Source organism: Orussus abietinus, unplaced genomic scaffold, assembly GCF_000612105.2.
Source record: "Orussus abietinus isolate OABI.00-Male unplaced genomic scaffold, Oabi_2.0 scaffold1, whole genome shotgun sequence".
Classification (NCBI taxonomy): Eukaryota; Metazoa; Arthropoda; class Insecta; order Hymenoptera; family Orussidae; genus Orussus; species Orussus abietinus.
The window spans coordinates 4,351,754-4,374,994 of record NW_019396017.1 but is presented as its reverse complement, the minus strand read 5'-3'; the positions used below and the strand labels follow the sequence as shown (position 1 = coordinate 4,374,994).

The following is a 23,241-nucleotide window of genomic DNA, read 5'->3' as shown; positions in this document are numbered from 1 at the left end:
GGGACTTTCTTACCTCGATGTTAAGCTTTAACGGAGATCGCACCGATTTGACTTGAATTTATTTTTAATTAAATTCGGTCCTCCAGAAATTAAGAAATTCCCGCAGACGCGCGAGGGAGTCCTGGATAAAATGGAAAGTCAATGTAGTCGATAGAAAAAAGTATGACTCCTGGTCCATCGCTGTAGCACTTTTTTTTCTTCTCGTTTCGGCTCATCGGGCACGTCACCTTCATAACCGAGTGCAGAGAAAATGAGATTCGCTCGTGTGGGAAAACTTAGCATTTACCCACCAGCGGTGTTTACAGCGCGACATTTTGTCGCGGATGATCTCCACTTGAAAGGCGCGTTTTCATTTTGTCGACTGGAGCGATGCCGCGCAGGTTTTTCCAGAAATGAAAATCAACGGAGTATAACGAACCGTCAGGCGCTGCTCGGCTTTCGTTACAAAGGTTGTTTAATAAGCCGCGTCTCAAAGAGTCACCTCGGAAAACGCTCGTTTTTGGCCCTATCGCTCTTTTCGACGGTGAAACTTCCGATTCCTCTTTCGGTTTAAATAAATAACGCCAGACCGGCGGCGATACCTCGGTCGGCGGGAAGTATTTCTCAAAGGAGGGGGTTAATTTAAGCGAAACTTCGATCCCTGCAAACATTTCCATAAATCTCGCCGAGCGGGACAGGGGGTGATGCGAGAAATTTCACCCCATCCGGCCATATTTTCCGCGAGGCCAGGGGCGCTTACACATATCACGGGATATGTAATAAATATATAAAGCGGCTCGCCTGAGTTCCGCGACTGCATAAACGATGCCGCGTCGATCCGTAGAAACCGAGCCTTAAAACCGCAAACGGGCAGCGGGGGGAAACTAGAAAGTTCTATACTTAGGTTCACTTCCGGGTCACGTGTCTCATCGTCTCATACGCTATATGCATACGATGTATCCGTCAATTAATTAATTGGCCCAACGGAATCTACATTTTCACCGACCGTGTCGCCCCGGCGAAACGTTCCCTCGGTACGCCCCGTTTGACCAAATGTTTAACAACGTTTATTCGAGCAACTATTTGCCGCGAATCGAGCTTCGTTTAATTCTCGGCACCTGCCGTTTGTCTCGGTCGATTGGAGACGGTTCCTCCCGTCGACCTCGAAAAATGGCGAAAAGTCGGTACCGATACCTCGTATCGGGTCGGGTCTCGTCTTCGGGGGTCTGCGTAGGTTCTTCAAGGGGAGTCATTCGATTATCCGGGGAAACTTTAACGTGACATAATTAGATATATCCGTCGCAACGGAGTGGGGCATCTCCGAAAACGTGCTCGATATAACGTTGCTCCTGGGCGATGCCGAGACCCCTCGCCCCTCCTGGAAGCTCTCAACCAACATCAGTCGCCGAGTTTAGCACGTCCTTGTCTCGTCGAGTCCTCTCCGTTGTTCTCCCGTACAAAAGACTACGATATTTATGAGGAAAAAAAAAAGAAGTCTCAGAGGCATTTCCACGTCCGCTGCCCAGCTGCACACGCGAGGAACAATTCCGTCGCCGCCTTTTGTACAATTTTTTCGGCTTTGGAGAAGCTCCGTCGAGCACCGATGAAGCACTTAATCCGCGCGATTATCCTCCGCGGATTGAACGGTCCGATTAAAGAGGACGAACGATATGATCTCTCGGCGCGAGTCGCATCTCGCCATTCACTCCTCTCGGATTAAATGGATCCGAGCTTCCGAACCAATGACTGCCTCGAGCGCGCCTAAACGCGTGCTATTGATTAATTATCCAGAGTCCCATTGTTCGTCGCCGTCAATCGGCGAGAAATCGACCCAGACTTCGAGCCGCGACAAAAGTCGCGCCGAACGATGTCCCGGGTGGGGGATTTTACGCCGAGGATCTCGGGTGAAGGTGTCGGGAAAAAGCGCTCGGGTCCCTCGATTAGTCGTTTCGATATTAACTTTTCTTTTTTCTCCGAGCTCGTCCACGTCGTTAAATCGACGACTTTCGGCGCGAGCGTAACTTTTTTCATCGGGGCTTCCGCGGCATCCCGTTCTTGCGTAATTGCCCGCGTAACGAGAGTTCCACTCCCGGGTCGTAGGGCTCGGACCACTGGCCTCGTGGTCGCTTAAACATCGGGAAAGCAACGTCATTCCGAGAGAAACGACTCGAGTTGTCCTTACTTTTTCTCGTTACTTCCGGCAGGTCTGGCCGAGAAATTTTGGAAGATTTTTTCCTCCTCGAGGCGACGCGCGAGCCGGCCTCTCTCGAAAGGCGCCGTTTCTCTCGCCCGTCCCGGAGATATCCGGCCGAGGCTCCGACGCGGTATCGGTTTTCCGTCCAAGAGACGTTAAACGAGCGCCGCGACGTCCGGCCTGGCTCCCGCGAGGAAGCCAAGCGAACGCGAAAAATGAATTACCGGCATCTCGATGCCGAGCGTCGACCAGGGCGCGGACTTCGGCCGTTCGGGGAGCTCGACGGTCCATCGACGACATTATCGGTTTTCCTCGACGTTCGGGGCGACCGTTGCCGCGGCTTCCTCGAAGTTTCGACTCGGCGCCGAGGGCTCGTCTCGCGTCGGTCCGGGCAGAAATTCGCCACACCCCGCGACGAAGTCCCGCGTTCCTCTTACCATTTTATCGTCGATATCGCGCATCGGGGCGATGGGCAAATTTTCTCCAAATGCGGAAATTCCCGTAACGGCGAATGCATCCAGTCGGTGCATCGATCGTTGGCAATTTTTCAAACCTGCCGATACGCGATGCCCGGCGGTACTCCGTCAATTATTTTTTGCCGCGACCGTTTGTCCCCGTCGCTCCGCTCTTTTTGGCCACCTTGCAGGGCGGAGGGCCGTCGGACGTCCCGTCGGCCCGTTTCGACGGACCTCGGAGTTCGGATCCAACCGGGCCCGGGCGGACGGTTCGTTCTCCTTGGGCGACCGGGAGACACCTTTTGGCGGGCAGGTAACCAGGCTACCCGGCAGGAGCGGGAGTCCCGGGGTCCTCGCCCGCCCCCTCGATCCCGGTCTCTCGGCGCCTTCGGCACCCTCGGCGCCCTCGGCGCCCTCGGCGCCCTCGTCGCTGCGGACTATCGACCGGCGCGGCGGCGCCTGCGCCCGCGCCCCCTCCCGGCCGCCTCGCCTCGCCGGCGACGCGTCGCGTCGCGGCGCGCCGAGCCGCCCGCTGGACGGGCCAGTGCCTCCCCACTGCTCGCCCTCGTCGCTCTCTCGGTCGCCCGTCGCGTGCGTCTCTCTCGCTCTCTCTCCCTCTCTCTCTCTGTCTCTCTCTCTCCGTCCTCGCCGTCCCAGGAGCCGCTCCTCGCGACGCGCCCCCGCTGACCGCGAGGACAACCGCAGGTCGTCCCCGGGACGAGCCGGCAAGCCGAGCGCGACGCCATCGCTCGGGAGCATGAGGAGGCGGTAGGACGTCGGCGAGGGTCCTCGTCAGTCCACCGACAGCCAGTCCCGGGCGTCGGCCGCCACGGCGACGGCCAGCCCCGAGCAGCCGACCCGGCCGACCCGGACAACGCCGAACCGGCCGCGACGCCGGCCGTGTCTCCCGTCTACTGCCCCGCAATCCAGGCCTCATGATCGGTTCATTTTGGAACCTGTGTCGCGCGTGCCCCTCGATGCCGATAGACAAGGTGAGATTCCCAGGACCCGGCCTCCGTGGCTGGGATCGACGGCGGTCTCGTCGCCGGACCGGCACGACCGACCGGATCCCTCGTTCGACGATTCGCCGTCCATCGCGGGAACGAGGGATCCGGTACAAGGTGAGGCCGGCGAGGTTTCGAGAGCCGCGACCGTCAGGTATCGAGGCTGGGCGGAGGTATACGTAATATCGGACTCTACGCTTCTTGTGTATCGTCATGGCGAGAGTTCCCTCTAACGACGGTTCGATGTCCTTCGCTTTTTTATTTTCGATAGGACAGATCCTCGGAGGCGGGTCGATCCGTCAGGTCGTTCGCTCGACGCCATTCCGATTTTCGGCAGTGGGGTCGCGAGCGACGAGTTCGGATTTCGATGAAGACGTCCAAGGGAGCGCGAAGGTCCGGTTGTCGATCGAAAGAGGAACCGACTGGAAATCGTTGAAATCTCGAGTTCGCGTTGCGCTGCGACGCGGGTCTTCCGATTGGTTCCGGGGAAACGCGGGGATTCGCTTGCTCCGGGGGAGACGGGCAAGGCCCATCGGGGGTAACCCTTTTAGTGCCGGACGACGATATATCGTCGTTTTGCAGATGCCAACGACTTCGATCGGCACCGAAAGGGTTAAACGCCTCTGGATCGGGGGGAAGGACTCTTTGTTCGTCCCCTCCCCTGTTCCGGGATGCAACCTGGAATTCGTCTACGTGACCCCGAGTAGACACGGTTCCCCGATGGCTGCGGTCGGAAAATATCGCAAAATGGTGGACGACGTCGTGGTCGAGGGTTCCGAAATTGGGAAGCGATTAACCGTAGGAGGAGTTTTACGGTCGGGACGTGCCGGAATCTCGTTTCCGTCAATGGCGGCGCACTCGCGGGGGCCAATCCGAGACTTCTTATCGTCCGCGTTTCTTTTAACGTGGGATTCGCCGTGCGCCGGGATCGGCGCCAGGAAGTCTACCGCACCGTTTGGATAGCTTCGATCGATCGAGAGAACGCGAGAGAGGGATGGACGGAGGAAGCGAGAGGGAAGAGAAGATATAAAGCTTTTGCGGCGGATGACGACTCGTTTCCTTAGGAATTTCGCGCTCGATGGTCGGAGGGTCGGAACGACGTTTCCTCCAAAGCGGGATAATTCGATTCTCGAGATGGGTTCGGGCACCGGACAAAGAGGGATTCGCCGAAACTCGACCGAGACGCCCGGCCTCCGAGGAAGGGGCGCGATCGACGTCGAAAAGTCCGGTTCGGTTCGAAGGACCCACTGTCGGGGATACCGGAATAAAAGACATCCAGGGACGTCCTTTTTGACGTTTCGACTTTCATCGGTCTCGAGACAAAGGGTCCGATTTTCGGGCGAAATTGACGTCGGAACGTTTTCCCCGATACGAGGCGGATCGAGGTCGAAAGAAAAATGTGTTCGAAAGAAAATGGCGCCGTATCGACGAGTAAACGTGACCGCTCGCTTCCTTGCGGATATCGCGGGGAGGGCACCTCGAAGTTAGGTCGTTATCGACTCCAATGTGGGATAATATGGGCTTTGCTCGGATAAATATTACGAGCTCCTTCGATGCCGGTACACCGCTATAATTTGTCGACGCAACAATGGCCCCTTTTATCGCAACTTTGGGATGAACTTCTCCGGCGTAATTCGACTTTCGCGGTGGCCACGTTTTTCGAGGCTCGATTTCGGACGGACGAGACCGCGGAGGTCGCGATCCGCTATAAAATTCACGCCACGTAGAGTCCAAGTTCAATTACTACCGTCCTTTGTACCCCCATTCTACGTAGGCCATCCCTCCGAGACGACGTTTCCATTTCCAAGTGATGAATGTTCAATCGGGATGAGAAACTCGCCTTTACGAAAGGTCTATTGAAACGCGACGGTCGGGACGATCCGCCGCGTACAATGGGGACATCCTTTCTCGGAGCCTTCCTTCGGGATGTTCCCTTCGATACGATTTAATAAGAACCTCCCGTTGCCGCGTCCCCGTGCAGACCGTATTTCGCTCATCCGTTCCGGATCGATGACGCGAATTAACGAATCTCTGTTTCGCGACTCGGAGGAGGTATATTCCATTCGCTCCCTCCAGATTGGTCGATTTCGAAAAAAAAAAAAAAAATATACGCCCTTCCATTTCGCGCATCGACGAAGGGAACCGAAACCTCGACGCCGAAGCGTCGAACCTCCCAATTACTTGACTGCGTCAACAGGTAATTTGCTGCCGAATCGTTAACGCCCGATGGTCTACCCCGCAATTTATGCCAAGTCGAGTTCCCGTAATTTATGCGAAGCTGCGAAACTCTGGTATCATTCGGGGGCGAATGTTCTTCCCGTTCCTCGCTCGAGGCACCCGTGGAGCCATGAATCCGACCAACCCCTGTAAATCCCTCGACCACTTCCACCCTTCGCGATGTTCCTCCCTTTCGCTTAGACGTACTTAATAAATTCTCGAAAAACACGGCTTCTTTCTCTAAGTCGGATGTGGAGTTGCGCGGGATCGTCGTCGAGGAATACGGCGCAATCGTCCGAGGGTTCTTTCGGTGATTTACTGCACGGGTTATGAAGTGCCGACGAATATTCCCGCAATTAGTCAAAATCGATCGGCGGGGGGGTGCTTTCGCGCTATCGTGACGTAACTTCCGGTGTCGAGGTTCCCGGTTCTCCCCGGGGTCGTCGATCTTCGACACTCGCCCCGCCATGTTGGCAGCGTAGCGGCAACTGCAATTGTCGGCGCATAAGGGCGATTACCGCCCCGGGATAGGTTAGATGCTCCCGTTTCCTCGAAACACTCCACCGAGCGATTTATCCCTCGGCAATTTCCCCTTTTCGATGTCGTGACCGTTCCACCACGCATTCGAGGGAAAAGTCAAAAGGACCCCCATCCCCGTTCAGCGTTGAAAAAGATGGCGACCGCTTCCCCGTCGTTTCCGCTTTCTCGGGGGAGCTGCGCGCTCGTACGGTGCATCGCTTGGAAAATTCTTGGGAATTAAAAATCGAGGGTGCCAAGAAATTTAAATATGTCCGCGATACGACAAGATGGCCGAGGAAGCGTTGGTCGAAGAACCGATCGGCGTCGAAACGCCTTCGCGCTTCGCTTCTCGTCTTTTCAGCGTCGCTTTCTATATCCGATACGTATCGCCGAAGACGTCGCCCGATCGTCCGTGAAATTTGAACGATAATCCAGACAAATATTCGGGTGTCGTCCATATTTCACCTGGCCTCGGATTCGATTCTCGGGCGATTTTCTTCGTCGACTCGATTCGCCGTTTTCCAGCGGAATCCGCGGGATGTTAAATTGCCGTCTAGATATTTTCGAGTTATCATCTCCTCGTCGACGGACTTGCCGGAAACGTTGCCGATCTCGCGCTTACATCGGGGGATGAACGTACAGGGGTTCATTAACCTTCTACCGTAATTACTCGAAAAATGAGCATTACGGGAGAATGGTACCTCTTGACAGGGGATTAAGTTAGAAATTAATGATGCTTTCGGGCTGCCGAAATTTTCTCGTTAGTCCACGTCGACTGCGTTAAGTGTGACGTTTATGCGTTCGATACCGTTAAATAATTAATCCGTTTAACCGATGAGAGCGGAGGGCGCGGAAACGTCGAATGGATATAGCAACGTTTTCGTATACATCGTTAACACCTTGCGTTGTAATTCCCAGTCGGTACTTCGGGTACCGAGTGCACTTTCCGGTGATTCGAAGGTGTTAAGGACGAGGTAGAAGAAGCGCAAATCTCAGGATATTTCCTTCCACTCGTCTGGGTCGCAATTTTCTCCGGGGGGAATGAAAATCTCGCGGTCCACGCTTCCGTGGAAGTATTTAATCGGAGGAAGAAGATTCCCCGGACTCGTTTTGCTCTTAACGCGAGCGTTTGCGGCATCGTAAAAATGACAACGACGAAGTATCTCTCCAAGTGGAGGGTACTCCGCATTCGCGGTTATTCCAGCCACTTCGATCGCCACGAGGACTGAGGTTTCGATTTTCAGGTGGTTTTCTCGACGAGGCGTGATCGTTCCCCGTTCGCGTGAATTTTTAACAATCAAAGTCGAGGGCAAACATCGAGACCCCCGCAAACTCGATCGACCCACCGGGTGGGGCGCGTCCTCTCGGGCGGGGACCAAGGTTTCGCGATTAACGCGGCGACACCTCTCCGGAGGTCTTCGGTCGAACAAAGAAAGGCTCGGTGGCCTCTTTGCGGGTTGGTTACTCGCAACACTCGGCCGCAAATCGTAGAAACGAAATCGCCCTCTGTGCCGCATAATCCTCCGCGTTGCGTCCCCTTTCCGCGCTCGCCGGGCAGAAGCAGAAACCCTTCCGTCCGCTCCGCGTCAACAGCCCCGACGTCGTGTACCAGAAATCCGTATCTGGCGACGTCTACGCTGTATGCGGCCCGTGGCACGTAGAGTATAGAAGGTACCGAGAGGGAGGAGGCCGGAACCGGCACTGCGCCATCGAGCCTCCTCCTCCTCTGCCCTCGGTACGTTGACTCCGACTACTTAGCCACTTGACTGTCCTTTGCCATCCGCACCTCTACACCCATCGAGCGTGGATACACGAGCGAGGCATCTTCGAGCACTCGACGGTGGCAGATGTTTTACTCCCTTTTACCTCCGGGTTCTTTCTCCGATTTTTCGATCGATACGCCGGTATCTCGCGCGTCCCGTTTCGAGATTCTCGGTACGTTGACTCCGACTACTTAAACCGCGCTCGACCATTCCCTGCTCTCTTTTCCGCAGTATATATTTTTTTTTTTTTTTACCAACGCGTTGCGTAATTCCGTCAATTTTTATTTCCATAATTTCTAGCGCCCAAAAATAACGGACGGATCGCGTGGGTGGCGGACTCGTCATGGTTTCGGGGAACGGCCGGAACTTTCATCGATCACTTTCCTCGTGGCATTCCTTTTCCCCGAATCAACGGGCTTAAAATAGGACTCGAGGTCGTCATTTTCTCCCCTTCGATTTTTCGACAAATTTACGCAAACGTTTACCTTTGTCGGTCGGAAACCCTCTCCCTAATGGCGGGGAAACGCGAGAAATTAGCGAACGATTTTCCTCGCGGCCGGGCCACGCCTTCGAGGGATATTTCTCGGTTCTTGAAAGTAACGCGGTTTTCAATTACTCTGGAACGCCTTTAACTGGCGGGAATTGATTCAAAATTGAAATGGAACCGCCACTCGTACCCGGTGAGTACGGTTCGAGCGCCGTAATCGAAAATAATGAAACCGTCTAAATTGGAAGTCTTTGAGCGGGTTTCACTTTTGTTATCTGGAGTGAGCATTTTTATCCTGGCTAATTTTCGAGGGAAGTTTGAAGCCTCGCTGAAATTTACCTTTCGTTGCTTTCCGCTCGATTCTCTCCCTATCGATCGAATGGTTCGAGAGTAATCGAGGTTCGGTTCGAATCGCGACGAAGACCGCTCGGTCGAGTTTAATTTGTTTATAACGAAGAAAAATGAGGAACGGACAAGCACGATCCTTCTCGATAAGAGCGACAATTTAAATTTTAACCCCCCGATATCGGAATAAATTCCTGCCTGACGGAATTTTTCGTCACGTTGATAATTAAAAGAAAGGTAAAACAAAAGGGGTGCGTCGCCGCGAAAGGGACCGAGACGTATCTCCGAAAGGACCTTTTGTTAAGCCCAGACATTTTGATTACATTTTTCTGACGCGTCCGTGGAACGTAAAATTTCCACGAGGTCTCCGGTTTTTCAACCCCCTTTTTTTCCGAGCAAGTGGCAGGCCGGAACGAGCGTATTAACGCCGGCGGGTTTTTCTGACGCACTTTTCGAGGCGGAAATTTAGGCCGAGGATCCGCGGGTGCCTTTCTCGAGCGTCGCAAGTGAGACGCGTAACCTAGAAATACGATCGCGATTCGCTCGAGCGAGCGGCTCGACTCGCGTCTCTTTCTTCCGTCGAACTCTTCCGCTTCAGTCGTTAACGGAACACGGAGGGAATCGGTAGATGGCGGCAATCGGGGTCGAAGTTCCTCGCTGGCGATCGCCCGTCGACCCAGCGATGAACGTTCCCCCGGTAAATATATCCGAATCGTTACCGGCGCGACCTCCAAGATGGGCTCCAAAAGTGAATTTTCAAACGACGGGCCCGGTCGTGGTCGTGGAAGTGAAAACTCGATCTTGGAGAATTTTTGAGCCGTTTTTGGTTACCACGTGCCGGGTGTCGCTTAACTCGGGTTCGCGCCAAAGGGGTTATCTTTAGGGAGATGGCAGTTTCGATTATTCAAGGTGGAACAAACGGAGCGACTCGTTAGAGAGGTTATCTCGTCCTATCCGGAGCAAGGAGGATCGATCGAGGGCGACGTCGTTAGCGAGGCGGCCCTGCCGATTTTATTCGACGTAGGTTCGGGAACGGTCGAAGCGACGCCGCGACGCCGCGACGCGCGTCGGCCCATTCAGGCGAAGAGCTTCGATCGATTTCGGGCAGAGGGCCGAAAAGCGACCGGTCGCGGGTGCGTGCCGAAGGGCCGCCTCTTGAGAGGTTAGGTCGGAGCTTCGATCGCGGCAGGAGCGGCGTTGCGGCTCGCTGCAGAGGTTATGCGACGCGAGCGTTGCCAACAGGTTTAATAGTTAACTCCATCCTCGCCATTCACCGCGATCGAGCTGGATCGACCTCGCGTAACCTCACGCGAGAGGTCGTGCCAAGTCGCGCCGAGGAAAGGCGACTACTTCCGGTCTCTCCGCGAGGAATCGAGCCCCTAATGAGAGTATCGCAGGGAAGCCCGGGGTTCCCGGTACCCGGGTGCAGGGTGGACGCGAATCGATTCCCCGTAATCGGTGCCGTCGGTTTTATCGCGCCTGCCCCGAGTCGCCGTTGCCCCTTGGAAGGAGTCGATTCGAGAAATTTCTTCCGCCCGTTCCAGCGCTTCGTTCGAATTTCGACTTTAGGGGAGCTTCCGGTTTTATGCCGCGACCTAAAAATCCGGATCGTCGAGATTTTTCTCGCCCGACACGAATTTGCCCGAATTGTCCGGTAATTTCGGCAAATCGGACGGCAACTTCCCCGCTGGGTGGGCCGGCGATTTCATCGACCGTGCGAGTCTCGGAATAACTCCGCGCCAATTTCTGGAGTCGTTATACCTATCGAACGGGGTTCGGTGACGTCAAGGAAGTGGCTCTGGCTGCGGACGAAATTTTTCGGAAACGGAGAATCCTCTTAAACGGCCGGAATCCTCGACACGTACGACTTGGACGGTCGGTCGGAGTTCTCCTTGTTCGCGAAACCTCTCGAGTAACTTCGAAACACCCGGAGGGTTATCCGAGCGACGCGACGTCGCGCCGAAGTCGAGTCTCCGCTTTTGCGATCCTTTGGCATCGATCGGCCCCTTCCGAGGCGTTTATCTCGCATCTTGGTACGTACGTAACCCGTGATGCGCGATATCGGAACGCCAAGGTTCCGGAGAAATATGCCTCGGTTGCGGCGACCCCAAATATTACCCGCTGTAATATCCTAACGACGTATAATTAAATGGAACTTCTTCCTCGACGGTCCTTACTTCCGTCCATAGAAATTCACGAGTAATCGAATCTCCTAATGGAAGCTCTCTCGGATCCGTGTTACACCCGCGGAACCATTTTAGCCATCCCCTACCCCGGACCCGCCGTGGAAACTTCCATCGTCGATGCTAGAGCTCTCCCTCGGTACCCAGAGATGTTTCAAATCTCCGTTCAAATCTATTAGAGCCAATTTAAATTTTCCTTCGGAACATCCAATGCCTCGTTGACGAATCTCTGGACGAACGGAAGCGTAACGCGTTATCCGCTCCCGTGCTCGGCAAAATTTCCTCCCGTTCGGAAATTTCTTGGAGGGGACGCGACGGTTTATATCGTCCCGCTGACTTCTTTTTTTTTTTTTTTTTTCCGAAGAAGCAATTATCGAGCGAGACGCTTTATCCCCGGGGAGAGATCGCCGTTCCTTCGGAGCCCTGTTTACGGAAGCGAGAGCGTGCGAACGGCCGTTTATTGAATCGAGAGAAAAGTACTCCGCCTCTAATTACAGGGTACAATTTTCCGGCAGTTCTCGATTAATTGGACCTCGCGACGCCTCGTTATTCCCTCTCACGTTTGCGCGGATCCGCGATCCTCTTCGTTCGTTCGACGATTCCGCCATTTTCCTCGGAAAATATTTCTCATAAATATCGTAAGTACGTAAATCCGTATTTTCGGGCTAGGGAAATATTTCCATCGTTTAACCTACATACGGGATACGTCCCGTGGGTCTGCCGGGGTACGTTGATAAATCAAATTCCTGGAGTCTCTTCCCCAGCCCGAGCTTCATCCCGTTAATCTTTTTCATCAAAAATTCGCCGCCCTCCCTCCTTGGCTCGGCTTTAAGTCCCTTTAATGGAGAAACCAGCGAGGCGAGATTATCGATGCACCTCTTTCCCAAATCGCGGCGAATTTCCAAAGTGGTCGTCTACCTCGACGTTGATGCGATTCGCGCGGTATTAAAGTTTAAATTACCGGCGAGCACAATTTTCTCCGACTTCGGTCAGACCCGACGGATTCGTCCTAAGATTTGCTTGGTCGGCATTATATAATTATTCCACTTGGCAGCGGTTAGGGGCGCGAATTGAAAAATGTCGAGGTGCCGATAAAGCCGCGAATTTTCGAATTCGTTATTTCCGGAAAACGGGTCAAGTGGCTGGCGGGCATTCGGTTCATTGAATTGGTTATTCGCCAATGAAAGCGATCGTCCTCGGAAATAGAGGGGAAATGTATCCTGTCCCGAGGCACGCGATGTCAATTTTTTTTTACTGCCTTTTTTTCGCTGCTGTAACTCGCGCACATAGGCATAAAGGGAGATGGTACGGTCCCCTGTTTAGGTCGGGGAAGTAGACAATTATTTTCGCTTTTTCACTCTTCGGGGAACCTCCTTGGACGTCTCTCGAGGCGTCCTTATTTATTCCGCTTCCTTTCGGTGGCTTCTGGCAAAGCCACGGAAGGAAGTGGCATCCTTCCTCGTCTTTAACAATTTAAGCCAGCGGAAATCGATATCCGACCGATAAATTCGAAGGTCCGTCGTTATGTGTGGTAATGGAAGGCTCGTACATACCCACGTTTCGTAAGTCGATTTTTTCGCGATTGTTGCTTGGGGGGAAAAAAAATATATCCAACAAATCGTTCGTTCGCTATCTGGAATTACGCTGGCACGTGTCGAAATTCCCTTAATTATAGACCGGTGTAAGAACGGTATGAGCTTCGAGCTTTAGCGAGTGGATTATGGAAGCCCTAAACATCGACCTGGCGTGCCTATCTATCGAAACCTTGCAGCATATTTTAATCGGCGTGGCAAGCTCTAGGACTGACTTAGAAATGGGTTATAAAGCTCGAGAACTTTTATACGATCCTCGGGGTCGAAACGCTTCGGGGAAGGATCGCTGAAAAACATTATTCCACCGTAATCTTCGAGAAAGATCGAATACCACATTATGAGATGAGTAGAAATAATGAAAATGGGTTAAGCCGCGCATTTCGACGTAGCTTTGTAATTAGTTTCATTGCTTATTCCGGGGAAAATACTCTCGTGGCCGTTTTAAGGGCCGGATGCAACGCGCATCGTCTAAGGGTAACGGGTAAATAAACGACGCGACGAGCTCGTTTCTGGACCTCGTCCCAAGGCGACCGTTCCAATTTTTTAGATAGTTTTAGCGTTTTCCCAGAGCCGTGGACGTGCTTTATCAAAGCGGGCCCGTGAAGTGCTCCGAAGAAGCGTTTAAATGAACGCGCAAGGGTAAATTCGGTGATAAGGGGATTCCTCTTTCGGTCGGACCTCTCGCGGGAATATCGAGCCGCCGCGAAAGAATTTCCCTCGAGATTGAAAAGGATTTCCGCATCAACGGCTCGGCGGGAAACTTTGCTCGCATTTAATCTCGCCTTCGTCCCCGCCACGGGACTCGGCGAGCTCCCGGAAATCCAATCTCGTCGTCGCGAAAATTCTCCTTAACTTTCCCGGGAATACTGCCCCTCGATTGCGCGCTTTCGAATCCCGGCGACGTTTTTATTTATCTCCCCCCCTTTTTTATAAACATCGCGTCTCGAAGTTCCCCGGAGGTGGAATAACGAGCGGGTTAATTCGTGACTTCTGCAGTGGCCAACTTTTCCGGTATCCCTTTTTCCTCCGTGGTCGAGCTTGCGGCTTATCAGGAGAATGGGTTATGTCGCTCGTCACTTCGAAGTCACCAAACCGCGATGGAGAGTTTTTGCCGAATCCACGTTTTCCCTCTGGATTTCCCTCTCGCTCCGGTTAACTTTGTCGTCGCCCGGTTGTGCGCGGAATTTCCGACCTGCTTGAAATTTGACGTTAAAAATATGAAATTCATATAAAATCGAAGTAAACGTCCCAAGAACGCCTCCACTCGGGTTTTCGATATCCCAGGCGAACCACGGTGGCTTTAAATTCCACCCCTTTGTAAGGACGACGCGTATTCTCGTAGCCAATCGATTCGCGGCTCGCAATCGCGACCAGAAAGTAAAAGGACGGCTTCCCGCGGATACGGCGGCCACAATGGCGGCGTCACTTTTATTTTCACCCGCTCCCAGATATTAGCCCGTTGCAGGGGAACAAAGGGTGCCGGCGTTTCTCGATTCCACGCGAGGATCGTGGATTTTTTTTCCATCCCAGATTTCCTGACACCTCGCGACGTCGAGGCGCGCCGCGTCGCGTACTCGACCTTGCGGGCGGATTCTCGAAATCGCGATCAATCGACCTTGACGCTATCGGGGATTCTCGGACTAATCGGAACGCACCGTTTTTCCGAGCACTTTCGAGCAATCGACTCGTCGATGGATATCGATCCGGGGGAGATGACGAATCGCGATCTCCGATTTCGATCGCTCGCGTTTCAAGATAGATTCGGGTAGTCCCGAGTTATTTTCGCCGAATTTACAAATGAATACATTTCAAAAAGGTCTGACGGGAACGCATTTGTCTGTTTTAGCAGCTCCATTCGGAATACAGGAGCACGTACACATGGCACGAGTACACGGGGCCGCACCAGGAACACACCGTCGTGCGTCGGGCGCCCCAGCCGCCGCCGACGTCCAGTAAGTCCGGAATCGACGGTGAATCGAGTCCACCGAGTTCTCACTTTACCTTCCTACCCGGAAACGAGAGTCTCGTCCGTCGCAACGACGAGTCGACCGATCGAATCGAGATTCACCTCCCGCACCTTCGAGAAATCGGGCACGATTAATAAGTAACGAGGATCCGGAACCATGGCGCGAAATTCGGATCGATCAAAGGGTACCCGCTCGTCTTCGTTGGCGAAAAAAAAAAAGAAAAAAACGAACGCCCCCGAAGATCCCTCTCATCTGGAATTCACCCCCCGGGGGTCGGGAAAGGGAAGTGTCGGCTTCCTTCTGCCGATTCGGTCGACCTTTCGTTGCGGATGCGAGTCGGTCTCGACTTCTTTGATCCGACTTCTTGTAAATTAGTTCGTTTGAACGGTGTTAGTGGCTCCTTTTCGTGCTACTCCTCATCGTCACATGTGCAGCACCTCACACGATCGTTCACTTTACTCGTGACTTACCTCTCATAATTAGTTTCAGTGTCGGTGTTGTACGTTTTTTCTTTGTGTAACGTCTACGCTTACGTAGATGCATTCCGCCCTAAGGCCAGGCGTCGCTAAGGAGCAACCGCGCCCTCGTAGCTTCGCGTCGGGAAGGAGACGAGGATTCGCGTTTCCGTGGAGAGGGAGGTCCGATCGAGGAATTTCATCCTCGCGAGGGCACTTCTCCAAAGATCTTCCCGAAGTTCGACTTCGACCGCTCCTCCTGGTCGCGAGTTTGGCACTCGCGAGACGCGCAAAAATCGAGGATCGCGATTTCGAGTTTCGGCGAACCGATCCACTTGGAATGGAATCGACTCCGGAAATTAGCGGAATAGATTCCACGAGGAGCGATCGACGAATCGATCGGCACTCGGGAAGCGTAGACGAGAGTCGGTCGAGGGCAGAGCTCTCCGGAATACGTCGAAATTAACGAACCGATCCGGTCGTCCTCGCAGAGGCCTAGGCTAGAGCAGTGAGATAGAGAAACGTGCCAGCTGCGAATTCTGATTGCAGCGAAGCAAGCGAGCGCGAAGCTGCAATCGGCCAAGTCCACCGAGGATGAGAACAGCGAAGGTAAGACGTACGATCGAGCTGCGAGAGAACAAGAGGAGAAGCATATATATATATATATACTCGTATATAATGTATATATGACGTATAACGTGACGTACAAAAGAACTCGGGCCTCGTCGGCCGAGTAAAGGCGAAATCCTTTGGAAGACTCGCGGCTGCTTGCTCGTCGCTGTTGCCGTCGACTGCCGAGATCGATATATCGCGGTACCGACCGAGTCGCCGTGCCATGCAAACTGCCTTGCTTCCCCCAAGAAAATTCGGCCGGAACGTACGATCCGATCGTCTTCCCCGGGACGTAGGAGGGAAAAATAGGGAAAGCCCGAGAGGAGGTTCGGAGTGCACCTTCCGGCCGATGCCGATGCTCGACGGTGGAGACGCCGAGATCGCGAGATGCGATTCGATTTCCTTAATGTACAATTTATTCCCGCGACCTCGCATTTTCCACATCTTTCTACGCGGCGCTTTCCTTTCCCGACTATTTTCTGCGTTATTTACGACGGTCGAATGGTCTTACGGGGAATTTTTCTTTCGGTCTTGAAATCCCGCGGGAGGGTCGTTTCGCGATTTTTTCCTTTCTTTAGGGGCAATCGCAGAGAGGCAAAAATATTTGTGAATCGCGTCGACGCATCTCGCGAGCGGGCCCACGATGCATGTGCTGGCTTGTTCATTTCGTACGCCTTGCTTGTTTCTCACCCTCGAGATTTAGCGAGTTGTCTGCAATTAGTCGCGCAAAATGACACGAATCGCTCATCCGCGGACTTGCGTTCAGGGTGGAACTCGATTGCGCGAATTTACGACGATCGGCTCCATTGATTCGTGCCACCGCCGAGACCGGCAGCCGAAAAGCGATTGCACGACCTCGGAAGAGAATGGTCCGAATTGTAATTATTTTTTCACGCGATCCCAAATACAGGAAGTATTGATTTTAGGCCGCACTTCCGCATATAGGTACACGATCGTTACATAACGCAAAGGAAATTACGCAAGACCCATCGTGAACGCAAGCCCGTTTCATCCATTCTTGCAGTCGTTCATCTTGACGATCTTGCACCGCCCCGATTTGCACGATTTCGCGTTCCCGACGATGGAGAAAAAGTTCCCTAGCCTTCGAGATTTTTAGACAATTTTCAATACTCCTGGATATCGTGTAAATGATTAGCGATCGTAGGATTTTTCGTAGACGAGCGGACCAAATGATATTCTTGCAACGCGGAGGAAAAAAGAAAAATAATAGTTTACAGTGACACTGGGAAATCCTCCTATTTTTAGCACGGGCTTAGAGGAATATCCTTGAGATGTGAATATCAACGGTCTCGCATTGTTCCACCGAGATCTCGTCCCCGTCTTCAAAGCCACCCTCTTCAGCGATTTCGCGAAGGTGTATTGGAAAAGGCGGGCTTTCTTTTCCGAGGGTGCCCACAACGAAAAGTCTGTCGGACCGAGATACGGAGGCTTTAGTGGCCAAATTGCTGAAGAAGTCCCTCTCGAAGACGCGGAACGAGATTTCGGTGGAACAATGCGGGACCGTTATAAATTCATCTCCGAGATGTATTCGTGCATAGGATGCGGCGAAATGAGGGCATTCTTTTTTCCGTCCGCTTTATTTGCACCTTCGCGTGCACGAGTTCGAGGAACTGGCTCGTTAAATAACCCTACGGTAATAATCGCGGTAATGAGGCGAAGAGTAACCGAAGGGGCCGTGACGAAGTAGCCTGAAATCAAAATCCCGTGTCCGAACTTTTTCGATCGGCTACCTTAGGCTAACGCGAATCAGTTACCAGGCGACTGGTTTCTACTTTTAGTCCATCGCGATGTGAATTTTTTTTTTTCGCGTCGTCGAGAAAAATTAGGGAATTTTAGAGCGGGTATACATTTTTTTTTTAACATTCGTGGCTTCAGCTTTCCCAGCCTCCCTGCATCCGTCGCAAAGATTGCGTCGCTTCTGCATCGTTTGCACTTGCCTTGGCTCTGTGCGCGACTGTCAACGAGATACGTCATCGGTCCATAATAAGGGCCGTTTCCACCTTCGAGGTTAACGTCAACCCCTTCCGGAGGAGGGTATCGGATTTTTTTAAGATCGTCGCGATGACGAGACTCTTGCCCGTATCTGTCACCGAAGGTCTATTCTATTATAGACCTCGCACTTAAGGAGATCCCGGTTGACCTACTAAAGTGCGGCGCTCGATAATAAATCTGCTGCAAATTAAAAAATTCACGCCTCGTCGATATCCGCGTACAGCCCGTACAAGACCGTTGGAATTTTTCTGCTACCTCTTTCTTATTCATTTCTTATAATCGTGAACGGTGCGATCGTTAAAAAAATTCTTCGACGAATAACTATCGGGAAAAATCGAGAGCAGGGTCTAACGAGAGATTTTTCAGATTCATGGACAATTTGTACGACAAAAGATCGATGCGACATCGAGACGATGAGAATTTCGCAGGTGGAAACGACTCCGTGTCACGATCGCTCGGCTGTCACTATTAGCTTTAATTAGAGGATAGTTATCGGAGGTAGATTAACGTCCTTACGAGAACGGTGTCGCGGGGAACCTCGGGTCCTTGGGTCGCGACATATTTCACGAGGGGAAAGTCTCGATTTTCCGGCTTCGATACTAATTTCCCGAACCCACTGGAGTTCCCATCGAACCATTCCGTAATGGACCCGAGCCTTCCCTCGAGCGTCTCAATTATTCCGTCGAGGCCGGAGGTGGCGAGAAACCTGCTCGGGGATTTATGAGAACCGTGATCCGAGGAAACGTAATTCCTCCGAGACGTACGTCTTTCGGCAACTCCAAAACGCGCCTTGCGAGAGGAGAAACGAGGAAGACCGAAAGGAAGGAAAAAGCACGTTCGGTTATCTAGTCGTCTAATTATTTTTTACGGTTATTTTAATTCTTGGAAGAGTCGCGGGGCTTGGAGCGAATGTTAAATGCACTTGAATTTCAGGTGTCGATAATTCCCCTGGCACATTTCACGTCACCTTAAGGTGACGGCCCTGCGGATGTGCTCGATACGTTTACGTTTGGATGTAAAATTCGCATTCAAATTATTATTAAACCTTCCCGAAAATGATCTGCAACAATCGAGTACGGAACACATCCGTGACTCGGTCGGGACGTGACGTGCTTTGTGTCACTTTAACGAGACGATCCTGGTTGCTCGAAGCATTAGTGGCAGAAAGAAAAGGAAGATTAAAATTCCGGGGTCGACGTTGCTCGACATTCGGAAATAATATCCCAGAAGGTCGGTGGGATTTTAATTGATCGAGCGCGATTTTGGAAAACGCGGCGGTCGGGGCCTTCGACGGGAGAGTCATGAAAATTTCGAGGTACGTCATCAAATGCGCATAAATTTAAACCGATCCGCTGACGCTTTTAACTCGCTGCCAGGATTCGCATCGTCGCAAAAACGTAACGACGCCGCTAGGTAAAAGTTGACGTTTTCACTAAAGGACGGCGATTTCCGTTTCAGGACCCACCTTGGAGCCGCCATTGCCAAGACGAAAGAAATGTCCGGAGCTTGCCTACAAGACCCACGAATTCATCACTGCAGCTGACGGTAGTGGAATCGATGCGGTCGATTCGAACGTTGTAGCTGACAATGCAAAGGTGAGAAGCACGTCCCGACCTCCTGGTCCGACGTATTTTCATTTCTTCTTTTTTTTTTTTCCCGCCGAGGAAATTAAGGGCACACGCCGCAGAAATAGAAATCCGCGATAGCATTGCCACTCAAGATGAACCAAAAAGATGGAGCGGGCGGCTCCTCGTCGGGTACCCGCGGACGAAGAGAAAAGAGGCACCGCCGGATGGTGTTCGCGTTGCCGAGGGCTTTCGATTCTTCCATTTTCCTCTGCCTTTCCCCGTGAACCGAAAAAGCTTTTAACACTTTTTCCAGCCAGGAAAGAGATCGCGGCGAGGCCAAGTGCCTCGTAGAGGGCACTACTTGGACTTTCGCGTCGCCTTAAGTACCGCAAATGATCGCTTACCAAGAACAATGCATCGCGGACTAAGAAACAGAAATCGAACGAGCAAGAACAACCGAAATACCCTTTCGTATTATTTTCCTTCCTGGGAATTTCGACGATGATCCAACAACGGATGGAATCGTCGTCGGAAGTACCGCGGTACGCGTACGCACCGTACGCGTTCGTAATCCGAGAACAATTATTATACATAGGAGAGATCGGAGACGGTCTTATTCAATTATTCAAAATTATTCATACATACGGTGGAACTAAGTCGACGAGGTCATTTCAAAAGTAATTGACCGTTGGCAGTCACGATGGGAAATTGTGTCCTAGTTGGCACGAAGGGTACAATCGATGTACATTTTCCCTTGCAAGGGTATGCGTGACGTCATTTCGGTTCGACCGATAAAGATGAAGGGTGCGAGATACGGGGTAAACGCGAAAGTAGTCGGTAGCCATGCACTTTCCCTACATCCGCCGTTACCTCCGCATAAATCCATAGTAATACAACTAATGCTTCCTCTGACGGTGTCTCGGTTGAGACTGGACGCACCTCTCCCGGTAATCGTAAAACCTTGAGGAGCATCCCGACACCTTGTTCCACCTCGTACCTACATTTTTTGGTTCAGTGGCGGCAAGAATTATTTACAAATTTTCCAATCGCCGAAAACCGTCGTCTGAAAATCTACGCGGGGTATCGGAAAAATTTTCTCCCCGTCGAGTAGTTAGCGGTCCCGATGTTGGCGAGGCGAGTTACAGCACTCACGTAAAGTTAAGTCCTCGAGATGTTGCACGGTGTGCAGCCTGCCGAGCAAACTTCACGAGTTTGCTTCGGACAGCGGTAAAGTTTGCAGATTAATCCCGTCCACAAAGCTGACGGCTCGGAACGGCAGCGTCAATAGCTTTCCAGAGGATACGGCCAAACGCGGCGATGTCTGAAAAATGCATGAGACCTCCGTTACGTCGGAGCAAATAACGCTAAGACGGTACTTTACCGCTAACTCGTTTTACGCGCGATTCGGACGAGCGAGAATCCAAAATTTCATTCGACGTTAATCCGAATGGCTTTTTTTTTTTTTTTTTTTTTCTAGGAGATCACGGCAACGTCGGCACTGCCACCTAGTCAGCTGAGCAAGGCGATTTCGCGTATCAGTACGGAATACCGTCTGCAATTCGCTTGGCCAAAGAGACCCCAGCTGACCAACGGCGAGGCCGTTCCCGTTGCTCCTGCAGGAGGCCCGGGAGGAACCGCGGGACCCCCCAGGAAATCCCTCAGCATGGGAGCTCTCAAGCAGGGAATGGCCCCCTCGGGACCAGCGCCGGTCCACAAGAAACGACCCGGCGACGTGGACCACAAGCGAGACGGTACGGAGTTTCGAAAAATTGCCGTTAAATTCACTTTTTTTTGTCACGTTTGTCAGCCATTAAAATTGACCGATGTATCGATACTCCGTTTCAGGTGTTCAAGCATCGGAATTGGAGCCGCTGGTTGGAGGAACCGGGACGGACACCATGGATGGAGTCGTCCTGGAAGGTGACGAGCGCGAAGAGGACTTGGATCTGAAAGTAGCCTTTAGGTTAGACGCCTTAAAAATTCACCCGCAGCGACCCCGGTCGAAAAGTCAGGTGCTGCAATCCAAAAGAAACGATCGAGGGATCCAAGTTTTTCTTTTCGAGAAAAACGGAGCGATTGGATTAGGGCAGACAAAACGAACGCGAGCGGAATCGCGATCGCGTCGATGTACCGATTCCCTGGAGTGCAACACCTGACTTTTCGCGTTACCTTAGTTTTCGATGCGCGAATCGCTCGTCCAATCGGGAGGAGAGAGACATAGCCGGCAGCCGGTGTTACGTGAGAGAATAACGGGTGAACCGACGGCCGAGATAAAAATATGTTCCTCTCGACCAGATCCCGAGTGTGAAGGGGCAATCTGACACGTACAATTTAAACCGGCGGGGATTCGACCGGGAGACATTTAAAGTTTAATATCAGGAATTACGCCCGCCGTATTTTTTTTTTTTGCAATCCCGTCCCAACCCGTGGGGTACCATCCGTGACTCGAGAATTGAAAAAGAGTCCGCGTCGTCCTTGGGTGTCGACCGAAGAGCCTGGATACCGATGTCCTCCTAATAGTAAATCGCGTAAAGCGGGTGACGAGTCATCAGCCTCCGCGAATGATTATTTCCAGGGGTAAAAAGTCAGTCGGTAGAACCGTAAGGATTACCGACAGAGACTATTTGAGACCGTTCAAACGGCAGGACGTACCGTTTCCTGCGACAGAAGTGGCCGAACTCAGACGACTTGCCGACGAGTACAAGGTAACTGGTTGTCAAGTAGGATCGTTCCTTCGCGTTGCAAGGTGTTGTTTGGTTGTGTCCCGTGGCTGATTGGTCGCATATGCACGACGACTCGCTGTGCCGTACGTTTCCTTTTCCACGCCATCGAAGAGAAACGCCTCGCGCCGGGCGTTTCTCTTTCCACGCGAGCTACGAAAAGATTCACTTCGAACCTATTCTCCTAACGAAACGATTCGATCGCACAATTTCAACTTGGGTCGTCTACCTTTCGTGTTATTCTTTCTATCGATTGTTTTAAATTGAGCCAAGTACTCGAGACGAGCAATTTGAGATACGCACTTTGGACTGATTTTCCCGGACGTTTTGTGCGTCCCTTTTTGGCATGCTTTCCTTCTCGCATTTCTTGTTGTCGATGGAAGATGTTGTAGCTCGGTGTTAAAAATATTAACGAACGAACTGATTGGTTTTCGTTTGCGCCAGTATCGGGACTGGGGCTGCGGATTGGCAGCCGAAGATGAGGCGTCGTTATGGAAGCGTGTCTCCGGTAACCATGCCCTCGACGCATTGTCCCTTGCCAGGCCAGTACATTACTGCATAATGACTCATAAATCGCCCGCAATCTCAGCGAATCACCCCTCTTGTCCGGTCACGCTAAATCACTGATCGCTATGAAAGGGGGAAAAAAAATATATCGGACGGACTAAAACTTAAAAAATAAATAATAATACAAAATTGAACGTACGATCGGCGGTTCGATATAACCCGGTCACGCAACTTCTCGTATGAAGAATAATTCAGCGTGTTGTTCACATCGATTCCGCAAGTTTCCGTATCCGAGCCGAATGGCATAGAATTCCAAATTTGTTTTATGGTATCGAACGAGAGCTCGATTTCGAAAACTTTGATTACGCAAGTTCTTCAATCCGTTTATTTAATGGGAAAGTCACATGCACCTTCACACGGGTCCCGTCGTGGTCGCCGATTGTCTATTATTTTTCGTCGATCCAGGTATAAATTCTCCAAACTCGTCGAATCCAGAGTACTCGATTTTATTTAGCGGCAACTTCATCGCTTTACGCGGTGCACGAAATCCCGGGAAAGAAAACCTGGATTTTCTCTCCTCGACTTCTCTCAACGTCTGGGCTTCACATTTAATTCATTCCCTGAAGTGGCCGTATTCAATTTAATGCAATGCGTTTAACAG

At 52.1% G+C, this 23,241-nt stretch overlaps 1 protein-coding gene across 3 annotated transcripts in view; it reads left to right on the top strand.

Annotated features, from left to right (window-relative positions):
• LOC105698080 (nascent polypeptide-associated complex subunit alpha, muscle-specific form) overlaps positions 1–23,241 on the top strand; it is a 41,599-nt gene that overhangs the window by 3,494 nt on the left and 14,864 nt on the right. For 2 of the 3 annotated variants that reach the window (XM_023434690.1, XM_012422005.1), the window contains exons 2-6: positions 14,585–14,690; positions 15,710–15,769; positions 19,244–19,380; positions 20,831–21,104; positions 21,199–21,316. In XM_023434690.1, the coding sequence (XP_023290458.1) occupies positions 14,585–14,690; positions 15,710–15,769; positions 19,244–19,380; positions 20,831–21,104; positions 21,199–21,316 (695 nt within the window). The remainder of the gene's footprint in view (positions 1–14,584; positions 14,691–15,709; positions 15,770–19,243; positions 19,381–20,830; positions 21,105–21,198; positions 21,317–23,241) is intronic. The other variant, XM_012422006.1, reaches the window with a different exon arrangement.